This window comes from Rhinoderma darwinii, chromosome 1, assembly GCF_050947455.1.
Source record: "Rhinoderma darwinii isolate aRhiDar2 chromosome 1, aRhiDar2.hap1, whole genome shotgun sequence".
NCBI lineage: Eukaryota > Metazoa > Chordata > Amphibia > Anura > Rhinodermatidae > Rhinoderma > Rhinoderma darwinii.
In genome coordinates this window covers 318,697,547-318,710,057 of record NC_134687.1, presented here as the reverse complement: position 1 = coordinate 318,710,057, position 12,511 = coordinate 318,697,547, and the positions used below count along the sequence as shown (strand labels likewise).

The window sequence follows — 12,511 nt, the reverse complement described above, 5'->3', positions numbered from 1 at the left end:
TGTTTTTTAAATGAAAGCCAATGACCACGCTGTCTGTAATGCCCAATTGCAATCTCAACTTGTGGTCAGGTGCCATCAACTACTGCAGTGCCTAAACTGAGAGGGAAATTTGTGGATGCTTGATGTGCTATGCTAGAATTTAGAGCTATTTTTATTGAATTAAAGGGTAACTATCATTTAACTTTTTTTCACATTATTGACTCTTCATCTCATTCGCAATATTTATGTAAAACCCCCCGTTTCTAAGTAAACAAAATATGGTGTAAACGTTGTCATGCAAAATCCATATACCAAACCTATTTCACTGAAGACTCCTTTCTTCCTGTTAGTGCAGTCACCCAGTACTCCTGTGTTATATCCGAAGTACTGTCATCCTGCTTAGACAGTACTTCAGATGTGTCCAGCAGGAGTCGTGTGTCCGCTGACGTCCTATTTAGAGTAGAGTAGGATAAGATTAGTGTGAGTGTGGTGCGCACTCCCGTTGTAGCTTTACTGGCCGAAACCGCACGGGTGGTGATCCCACTCCATCCATGCTGCAGAGACTGTTTGGAAAAGAGGACATGGCGCGTGCTTAGGGAGAAAGTGTTTTATATTGCTGAAAAAGGTAAATAAGTGCAATCGGAAGAATCAATATTGCATTCTCTGAACGTTTATAGAGTTTATTGTAACAAGCAGTTAAGCACTGATATTTTTTTATCACATAACTATTTCATGACCAAGGGTCATTGTTACCCCTGTGTCCAGGTCAAATTTTCAATTTTTGATATGCACTTCTTTAAACTATAATATCTTTGCAACCACTTTGAATATCACAACTATTTTTTTTTTTTTTTTACAAGACTTATGATGCTTTCGATGTGTGTGTGTGTGTGTGTATGTGTGTATATATATATATGTGTGTGTGTGTATGTGTGCGTGTGTGTGTGTGTATATATATGTGTATATGTATATATACTACCGTTCAAAAGTTTAGGGTCACTTAGAAATTTCCTTATCTTTGCAAGAAAAGCACCGTTTTTTCAATGAAGATAACATTAAATTAATCAGAAATACACTCTATACAGTATTAATGTGCTAAATGACTGTTCTAGTTGCAAACGTCTGGTTTTTAATGCAATATCTACATAGGTGTATAGAGGCCCATTTCCAGCAACCATCACTCCAGTGTTCTAATGGTACATTGTGTTTGCTAACTGTGTTAGAAGGCTAATGGATGATTAGAAAACACTTGAAAACCCTTGTGCAATTATGTCAGCACCGCTGTAAACCGTTTTGCTGTTGAGAGGAGCTATAAAACTGACCTGCCTTTGAGCCAGTTGAGAATCTGGGGCATTACATTTGTGGGTTCGATAAAACTCTCAAAATGGCTAGAAAAAGAGAGCTTTCATGTGAAACTCGACAGTCTATTCTTGTTCTTAGAAATGAAGGCTATTCCATGCGAGAAATTGCCAAGAAACGGAAGATTTCCTACAACGGCGTGTACTACTCTCTTCAGAGGACAGCACAAACAGGCTCTAACCAGAGTAGAAAGAGAAGTGGGAGGCCCCGCTGCACAACTGAGCAACAAGACAAGAACATTGGAGTCTCTAGTTTGAGAAATAGACGCCTCACAGGTCCTCAACTGGCAGCTTCATTAAATAGTACCCGCAAAACGCCAGTGTCAACGTCTACAGTGAAGAGGCGACTCCGGGATGCTGGCCTTCAGGGCAGAGTGGCAAAGAAAAAGCCATATCTGAGACTGGCTAATAAAAGGAAAAGATTAATATGGGCAAATGCACACAGACATTGGACAGAGGAAGATTGGAAAAAAGTGTTATGGACAGACGAATCGAAGTTTGAGGTGTTTGGATCACACAGAAGAACATTTGTGAGACGCAGAACAATTGAAAAGATGCTGGAAGAATGCCTGACGCCATCTGTCAAGCATGGAGGAAGTAATGTGATGGTCTGGGGTTGCTTTGGTGCTGGTAAAGTGGGAGATTTGTACAAGGTAATAGGGATTTTGAATAAGGAAGGCTATCACACCATTTTGCAACGCCATGCCATACCCTGTGGACAGCGCTTGATTGGAGCCAATTTCATCCTACAACAGGACAATGAGCCAAAGCACACCTCCAAATTATGCAAGAACTATTTAGGGAAGAAGCAGGCAGCTGGTATTCTATCTGTAATGGAGTGGCCAGCGCAGTCACCAGATCTCAACCCCACAGAGCTGTTGTGGGAGCAGCTTGACCGTATGGTACGCAAGAAGTGCCCATCAAGCCAATCCAACTTGTGGGAGGGGCTTCTGGAAGCATGGGGTGAAATTTCTCCCGATTACCTCAGCAAATTAACAGCTAGAATGCCAAAGGTCTGCAATGCTGTAATTGCTGCAAATGGAGCATTCTGTGACGAAAGCAAAGTTTGAAGGAGAAAATTATTATTTAAAATAAAAATCATTATTTCTATCCTTGTCAATGTCTTGACTACATTTTCTAGTTATTTTGCAACTCATTTGATAAATATAAGTGTGAGTTTTCATGGAAAACACAAAATTGTCTGGGTGACCCCAAACTTTTGAATGGTAGTGTACATACACACACATATATATATATATATATATATATGTGTGTGTGTGTGTATATGTGTGTGTGTGTGTGTGTGTGTGTGCACACACACACACACACACACACACGTATACACACATAAATATATATATTTGTGTGTATATATATGTGTTTGTGTGTGTATGTATATGTGTGTATATATATATATATATAACACACACATATCTATACATACATACAAACACACATATATGTGTATGTATGCATATATATATGTGTGTGTATATATATATATTTTATATACACACACACACACACACACACGTGTGTGTATATATATATATATATCCACACACGTGTGTGTGTGTGTGTGTGTGTGTGTGTGTGTGTGTGTGTGTATGTATGTATATATATATATATACGTACGTACGTACGTACGTACGTACGTACGTACGTACGTACGTACGTACGTACATATATATATATATATATATATATATATATATATTTATAAAAATAGTGTGTGTGTGTGTATATATGTATGTGTGTATGTATAAATATATTGTAGCTGTGCAGCTACTAAGGGGCAGGATTTCGGCCCAGAATTATATATTTAAAAGGTCTGGGTTGCTGGAGTGGAAGAGAAAAGTATTATCGGTCTTTAGGACAGTCCAGGGTTTGGGCTGCTTTATGAGACTCATTAGCTGCCAGCTGTGACTACTCCTTTAACCTCTTAACGCCGAAGGAAGGATATATCCGTCCTCTGCAGCTTCTAGTTCGCGCAGGAGGACGGATATATCCGTCCTCTGATCGCGCGGGTACTGACAGTGTACCCACGCGATCAGCGGCAGGAGCACGGCTGTTATACACAGCCTGGCTTCTGCTGGAACTACCGGAATCGAAGCTCGCTCCGATTCCGGCAGTTTAAAGAGGCTCTGTCACCAGATTTTGCAACCCCTATCTCCTATTGCAGCAGATCGGCGCTGCAATGTAGATAAGAGTAACGTTTTGTTTTTTTTAAAACAAGCATTTTTGGCCAAGTTATGACCATTTTTATATTTATGCAAATGAGGCTTTCTAAAGTACAACTGGGCGTGTATTATGTGCGTACAAGGAAGGAAAGCGGTTGGATCCAGCGCTGTATGGGATATAAAATGGAAGCAATTTCCGAGTTTAATGGTCCTGTTTAAAAGAAATCCAATAGTGTGGAGTCCTGGTGTGGAGAAAGCGAGGGGGTAGTGTCCTCAGAGCCTACGCGTTTCGGACGGCTTCGGCGTCCTTAGACTTGGCTGTAATATGTATTATGTGCGTACATCTGGGCGTTTTTACTTCTTTTACTAGCTGGGTGTTGTGAATGGGAGTGTATGATGCTGACGAATCAGCATCATCCACTTCTCTTCGTTAACACCCAGCTTCTGGCAGTGCACAGACACAGCGTGTTCTCGAGAGATCACGCTGTGACGTCGCTCACTTCCTGCCCCAGGTCCTGCATCGTGTCGGACGAGCGAGGACACAGCGGCACCAGAGGCTACAGTTGATTCTGCAGCAGCATCAGCGTTTGCAGGTAAGTAGCTACATCGACTTACCTGCAAACGCCGATGCTGCTGCAGAATCAACTGTAGCCTCTGGTGCCGATCTGTCCTCGCTCGTCCGACACGATGCAGGACCTGGGGCAGGAAGTGAGTGACGTCACAGTGTGATCTCTCGAGAACACGCTGTGTCTGTGCACTGCCAGAAGCTGGGTGGTAACGAAGAGAAGTGGATGATGCTGATTCGTCAGCATCATACACTCCCATTCACAACGCCCAGCTAGTAAAAGAAGTAAAAACGCCCAGATGTACGCACATAATACACGCCCAGTTGTACTTTTACTTTAAACACGCCCAGTTGTACTTTAGAAAGCCTCATTTGCATAAATATAAAAATGGTCATAACTTGGCCAAAAATGCTCGTTTTAAAAAAAAAACAAACGTTACTCTTATCTACATTGCAGCGCCGATCTGCTGCAATAGGAGATAGGGGTTGCAAAATCTGGTGACATAGCCTCTTTAACGCATTAAATGCCGCTGTCAATAGCGACAGCAACATCTAATGTGTTTGACAGAGGGAGGGAGCTCCCTCGGTCACCCCATCGGTGCCCCCGCAAAGAAATCGCGGGTCGCCGTCGGGTTTACATGGCAGCCGGGGGCCTAACAAAGACCCCCAGGTCTGTCTTCAGCAAATGCCTGTTAGGCCATGCCAGAGGCAATAATGCTTTGATATACGAAGTATACCAAAGCATTATATATGCGATCAGGAGATTGCATAGTGAAGTCCCCTGCTGGGACAAAAAAAAAAAATGTAAAGCAGTTAAATAAAGTTTGTAAATAAATTTACAGTCAAAATAAAATAAAACTACTTTTTTGCCCAAAAAGTGGTTTTATTTAGTAAAAGTGTTAAAACAAATAACACATACACATATATGGTTTCCCCGCGATCGTAACAACTTCAACAATAAAATCAACACATTAATTAAACCGCCGGTTGAACGGCATCCAAAAAAACGCAAAAAACAACGGCAAAATTCTTTTTTCTCCCATTCCCCCCATAAAAAAATTAAATAAAAGTTAATCTATAAGTCCTATGTACCCCAAATTAGTACTAATGAAAACTACACCTTGGCCCGCAAAAATCAAGCCCACATACGGCCACATTGACTGAAAAATAAAAAAACGTTTCGGCTCTTGGAATGCGGCGATGCAAAAACAAGTTATTTTTTTCTAAAAGGGTTTTTATTGTGCAAACGTAGGAAAACATATAAAACCTTTACATATTTGGTATCCCCTTAATCGTGCCGACCCATAGAATAAAGTTAACATGTTATTTACGCTGCATAGTAGACTGCGTAAATTTATAACGTGAAAATCAATGCTGGAATAGCTGCTTATTTTCAATTCTCTCCTAAAAGAAAGTTAATAAAAGTTAATCGATATATTATAAGCATCGAAAAATGGTACAATTACAAAATACAACTCGTCCCGCAAAAAACAAGCCCTTATACGGCTATGTCGACGGAATAATAAAAAAGTTAAGACTCATGGAATGCGACCGTGAAAAAACTAAAAATAATCTTTGGTCATTAACTCGCAAAATGGCCTGGTCATTAAGGGGTTAAGATAGGTGTGATCTAATTACACAAGGCTCCCAGTCTGAGGTAGACAGGCATTGCCAGCCTGTGGTAGTCTTGAGCTCTGTTTGTAGTGAGGTGCTGGGCAGAAGGCCTTTCGCCCTGATAGCTAGGGAAGCTATATGTTTAGTTAGAGGCTGGACGGCCTAGGGTTTATTTTGAACTCTTGTAAAACAGCTTGCTGTATTGAAGACAATAAAAGCTAGTTGCAGCCAGTTTCATACCGAATTCTCTTGTTGGAGTGGAAATTCTTGAGTGTGCCAACCATCTTATCCTGGAGATGGCGATCCTGTGAGCTAACTTACCCTACGTTGTCACAATGTGTGTGTGTGTGTGTGTGTGTGTATGTATGTATATATATATATATATATATATATATATATATTTTACACTGTCCCCCTGGATCCCTGTGAGCGGATAAGAGGGCTATAAGGCTATATTCACACGACGTGAAAAAAAGGGCAGTTAACTGATCAACGGTTTTTCATGGCTGTTTTGCATCAATTTGTCTCAAAATTTGAATCCATTTCCCGACCGCCTGACCGTTTTTCACCTACATTTGCCATTCATTTTTCATGAACGTTACAAAAAATAGATTAGTTTTATTTTAGGGGGTTTTTTTGTCGCAGCCACCTGAAAACACCACAGTGCCCATGTAGATAGTGACTTAATACCATTGTAGATCGTGCCACATTGCCCACTGTAGACGGTGTCAGTGCCCACTGTAAATAGTGCCACAGTGCCCACTGTAGATAGCACCAGTGTCCTCTGAAGGTAGTGCCCATATAATGCCACAGTGCCCATGTAAATAGTGCCGCACCCCCTGTAGACAGAACCACACCCCCTGTAGATAGCGCCACCCCCCTGTGGATAGCACCACCCCCCTGTATATAGCATCATCCCCTCTGTAGATAACGCCACTCCCCCTGTATGTATCCACACCCCCTTCCGGTAAATAGTGCCTCTGTAGCTCCCTGTAGGAGCGGAATCCATCTGGCCGGGGATTCCACTCCCAGAGGGAGCCCCTGATGTCTGTCCATATATGGACAGTGACGTTGGGGGCTAACTTGAAAAGCAGAATACCCTGCCTCAGTGTCGGCGTTCTGACACCGGGGATTCCGCTCATAGAGAGATCCGCTGACGTCACGGTCCATATATGGATAGTGACGTCAGGGGCTTCTCCAATAGCAGAATCCCCGGTCAGTGTCGGCCAGGGATTCCGCTCCTAGAGAGAGCCCCTGACGGTGGACATTGACATCAGGGGCTCTTTCTAGAAGCGGAATCCCCGGCACAGAGCGATCTGATACCGGGGATTCTGAACCTAGTGGGAGCTTAGGTGGTGCTATCTACAGCAGGGGAGTTTCCATCCCCGCTGTAAATAGTGTCCCCTCCTTGTAGATCGGAGAGACGTCGGGGGCTCCCTCTAGGAGGGGAATACCCCGGCCAGAGAGCTGGCCAGGGATTCCGCTCCTAGAGGGAGCTTGGGTAGCGCTATCTGCAGGGGGTTTTGTGCTATCTACAGTGGGGGGGGGGGTGTAGTCCGTGGCTCTTAAAGCCCCGGGCAGACATGAGAGTGTAGCGCAGAGGTCCGTTTACTCCATTGGGTTTTTGTTTTTTAAATTGGCAGTGATAAGGAAGAGTTAAGTGTGTGCACCTCTCCCCCTTCCTTCCTCCTAGCACACAGCTTACAATCATTATAATAAAAACTCGACCCTGTATAATACTCCTCACTTAACTACTTCAGTACCCCTGAGGAAGCAACGTTGTGGTGATACGCGTGGGGCGCTTTGTACCTCCATAACCCCTCTGTTTGGACACCACTATGCCTTCAGGACTCTTTGTCATCATTACGTGAGGGTTATTTGAGGTAGGTTCTTTTCTTGGGGAGTTAGTATTGGGCTGCTTATCAGGGCAGTATCTCCCAGTTGAACCTGTTATAGCAGCCATCTGCTTTTTTAAATGTTTTTATCGTGTTTGTGGAGTATTTTTTGTTAATAAATTTATACGCTTTACTATATATTCTTTGTGTTTATAGACTCTTTGCCATATACATACCCATGCGTGTTCTTTGTCTTTTATCCATTGTAGTTTTTAAGGTTATGTGGCAACATTTATACGGTGCCCGCTGGTGCATTTTTGTCAGTGTAGCGCTGCTCACGCTGAACCAGCACTGCACTCATTAAACCCTGTTCAAGGCTGTCAACGTTTATACACGTGGCAACTGCACGGGGCATCGGCAGTTGGAACGTATATAGCCGTATGGCAGTCGTGAAGGGGTTAATTATGTTATTTCATAGTCCTAATAGTTCATTAAAAAAAAAACTATCTGAAACTCAAAGCACTGGGACAGGAAGGACTTGTTTCCATCTGTTCTTGATAATTTTTGAAGTGTAAAGGAGATAGGTATAGCCTCTCTTACTATGTTATAGCTATCCCTGCATGCATCTTCCCCAGGCCCCCCTCCCTATTTTATGAGATCCCATTAATATAGATCTATGGTATATCAATATTAATGGGATCTCCTAAAATAGGGTGTGGCTGATCATCAACCCCTTCCCCTGTAGAGAGTGCCACACACACGGGCCCCCTCATGCCACGTGCCCCATAGCAGCCACTATGTCTGCTATAGCAGTAGTTCCGCCACTGCCTAAAAGTTTCCCATCACTATTAACAGTTTGACTCTATTTTTAGGTGACCAGGAACAGGATTCAGTCTCTCCATGACTATGGCATTGCTCTCCTTGATCAAACTAAAAGCCTCGTACAGGAAAACATCATATTTCAAGGAAAATCAGGACAAAACATCTTGCAACAAGTGTCCAACCATGAAGACTGCATCGTTCAGCATAACAAACTGCTCACTTACAAGAAAAAGTATTTGTCTAAAAGTTATATTTTATTGTGTTTATTTTGTATGTTGATCTAAAACTGCTGTTGACCTCCAACGATCCTCAAAACAAGGAGGCTGCATCGCTAGTTTCACAGGGAAAAAGCTAAGAGGACACTTTGTTTTCGGGATCGGCATTGGTGCCAGAGGTCAGACTTTCACCGATCATAATGCTATGACATATCCTAGTGATATGCCATAACAGTCTAAGATGGGAATACCGGTTTAATCTGTATTTCAGTATGGTACAGTGCAGTTGTAAAGTATGTCAATTATTGCAATTGTGTTTCATTAACTAAGTTCTTTTATTCTTGCAGGTCAGATGTTACATGGAAGTTAGAGAATCCACCTGCAAGGCCGTATATTGAAGGATGTACAAGAGGCATCTCCAGCACTCAGAGTAGTCAGAGGGTGGCTACGGTCACAACCAGGATTGCTGCAAGAGTGGAAGGACGCTGTCACAATAATGGCAGCATCTTCTGTACTATTCTTTGACTACAAGACAATATTGATGGTTTACGTCATTGACCTCTGAAAACATGTCCTTCATTACAATTGTCTGTTATTTGCAATATGGACATAATACTAGATGGAAGAGGTGAAGCCCCTCCACAGCACATACTAGTACATAGTCTGTTAGATGCAGCATTATTACTACTTTTACTGGTTGCATTATTTACATAGAGGCTTTACCCAATAACACTTGTATGATCAACTGGATACCAAAAAACATGGTACTACTGACCGCTTTTTCCAGGTCTAGGAGATATAGTAATACACCAATATCAGCAAAATTTGGATATAAGATATTTATTATGGACCCATTATACGGATTCATTTGTACAATGAACGTAAATTGTACATAACATTGTGTTGGAAGGTGACTATCATGTTCTACCTAATGTTGTTAGTGTTTACATATACCCTAGATGGTAAGTAGAGGTCGCTTCATTTGCAGGATTTATATTCACTACCACTTGTAGAACATTCCTTCAGTTGATCATTATTACATAGGAAGGAACTTATCTGAATCATGACGACATACATGTACCATACAGTAATTTGATTTTTGGTATTTAACTTTTTGGAGTGAAAAGGGAAGACTATATATAAAGTTGTCTTTTTATAGTCTCATTTTGTTGGTACTGTTATTAAAAACCGAAGAGCTGCATGAGGGTAGGGCTGTCACTGGAGTTTAATACCACTGGTGTATTTAAAGGGTAACTAAACCTTCAACAAACTTCTGACATGTCATAGTGACATGTCAGAAGTTTTGATTGGTGGGGGTCCGAGCACTGAGACCCCCACCAATCGCTAAAACGAAAAAGCAGAAGTGTGAGTGCTGAGCTGCTTACTTTCTGTTCGGTTCTTTCTGGAAATCGATGTAGCGGTGCACGGACTCAATAGAAAGTCTATGGGCCGTACACCGCTACATCGGATTTCTGGAAAAATCTGAACAGAAACGAAGCGTCACAGCGCTCACGTGAGCGCTTCTGCTGCTTCTTTTTTAGCGATTGATGGGGGTCTCAGTACTCAGACCCTCACCGATCAAAACTTCTGACCTGTCGCTATGACAGGTCAGAAGTTTGTTAAACGTTTAGTTACCCCTTAAAGTATGACATCACTTGTGTTACAGGATTTTCACAGGTACCATTCATGCCTACATATTGAGACCATGTATATTAACTATTTCAAAGTCCTGCAAATAAAATCGACTAAATGCAGACCTAATGACATCTGGAAGTAATGGCCAATCCTGGTGTTACTGTCACAATCTTATTTATCACCAGGTACAGTACATCTATAGGAGACAGATTTCTCTGTACACCATGCAAATCATTAGTGAAGATTGACTGATAAGTTTTTCACCTCCATTAAATCTATTATGAGTATCATCAACAGGATATGCCATCTATCTCTAGAACCTGACCCCGTCCTAACTTGTCTTGCTGTTCTCTTGTCTGAGTTACATGGTTTTTGGGAGTACAGAAACAGCTGAGCTGTGTTGTTTCCTTAACTCTCAAAGGAGTGAAAGGGAGTTACAGAAACAGGTTAGGTCAGCGAGCTATGCTGTTTCTGTCTGCCCGGCCACCTTGTAACCCAGAAGCTGGAGAGCAGCAACAGTAGGACCGGAGTCAAAGGGCCCCATTCTAGAGATACATATTGGACATTTATGGCACATCCTGTGGGTATGTCTTAATGATCTGAGATGGAATACCCCATTTAGGAAGCATGGAATGGATTTTGAAATTTAAGATACCAAAATAGTACAATTAGCATTGAAATAAATATTAAAGGGGTTTTCCACTTTCTGACAACTAATGACCTATCTTCCAGATAGGTCATCAGTATATGATCGTACGTGTCTGACACCCGGACCCTACACTGATCCGCCACTCCGGCTGCCTCCGTGCACCAGACGTTTGAAACGCTATGCAGTAGTTGGAGCCGAAAGCACTTCGCTCCGACCACTGCATTGCGGCCATTCGGCAGAACTGGAGCTCTCCTCCTATTTACTTGAATAGGAGCAGAGCTGCAGCTCAGCTGCTATTCTTTGACCGGAGCCATCTGCTTCCGGCAACATCGTCCGGTGCCCGGCGGCAGCCGAAGTGGCGGATTGGTGCGGGGTCCGGGTGTCGGACACGCACCTATTATATACGGATTACTTATCTAGTGGATAGTTCATCAGTTGTCAGAAAGTGGAAAAAGATAGTTTACATACAGTCCTGTTGTAGACTTAATGCAATAAAGGCCATTTAGGATTGTTAGACTTTTAGTTCTGTATTTGATGGCATGTCAAGATTGTGACATATAGAAAGATTTTCCTCCTTTCATGAGATGTTGGATTACATTTACACTGTTTTAACATTACATTTAGGCCTCATTTACACGAACGTGATATACGTCCGTGCGACGCGCGTGCTTTTCACGCGGGTCGCACGGACCTATACAAGTCTATGGGGGCATGCAGACAGTCCGTGAGTTTTGCTCAGCGTGAGTGCGCTGAAAGAAACTCACGACATGTTCTAAATTTCTGCGTTTTTCGCGCATCACGCACCCATTGAAGTCAATGGGTGCGTGAAAACCACTTCGCGCAAGAGCTGTCAAACTCTGAAAGTAAACAGAAAAGCACCACGTGCTTGTCTGTTTACAAACATCCAAACGGAGTGTCTTAGAGATGAGCGAACCGAACATCACCGGGTTCGGCCGAACTCGTTTTGACCGAACCCGGCAAAAAATTTTCCGGTACGCGACGTCAGGAGACAGTCTCTGTCCAGGGTGCTGAAAGAGTTAAACTGGTTCAGCACCCTGGACAGTGACGTCCGATCACAATATACATGAACGTGTAAAAAAAAAAAGAAGTTCTGACTTACCGATAACTCCCGGCTTCATCCTCCAGTCTGACCTCCCGGGATGACAATTCAGTCCAAGTGACAGCTCCAGCCAATCACAGGCCAAGCACAGGCTGCAGCCAAGCACAGGCTGCAGCGGTCACATGGACTGCCGCGTCATCCAGGGAGGTGGGGCCGGATGTCAAGAGAGGGACGCGTCACCAAGGCAACGGCCGGGAGACCGGACTGGAGGAAGCAGGAAGTTCTTGGTAAGTATGAACGTCTTTTTTTTTTTATTCACAGGTTGCTGTATATTGTGATCGGAATTCACTGTCGAGGGTGCTGAAAGAGTTACTGCCGATCAGTTAACTCTTTCAGCACCCTGGACAGTGACTGACCTCGACTAGCCTCATCTCTATGATGGCGGCTGCGCGAAAATCACGCAGTCGCGCATCATACACTGATGACACACGGAGCTGTCAAGTGCCTTTTGCGCACGCAAAACGCTGCATTTTTTTGCGTGCGCAAAACGCACACGCTCTTGTAAATGAGGCCTCACTGGGAATGTTTGAAGCCTGCCT

The 12,511-nt window shown here is 43.0% G+C and overlaps 1 protein-coding gene across 1 annotated transcript in view; it reads left to right on the top strand.

The window, feature by feature from the left end:
- The window catches only part of FBXO10 (F-box protein 10), a 144,075-nt gene extending 134,349 nt beyond the window's left edge, over positions 1-9,726 (top strand). The window contains exons 11-12 of the mRNA XM_075825559.1: positions 8,404-8,585; positions 8,916-9,726. Of these exons, the coding sequence (XP_075681674.1) occupies positions 8,404-8,585; positions 8,916-9,093 (360 nt within the window). The 3' untranslated portion in view covers positions 9,094-9,726. The remainder of the gene's footprint in view (positions 1-8,403; positions 8,586-8,915) is intronic.
- The last annotated feature ends 2,785 nt before the right edge of the window (positions 9,727-12,511 follow it).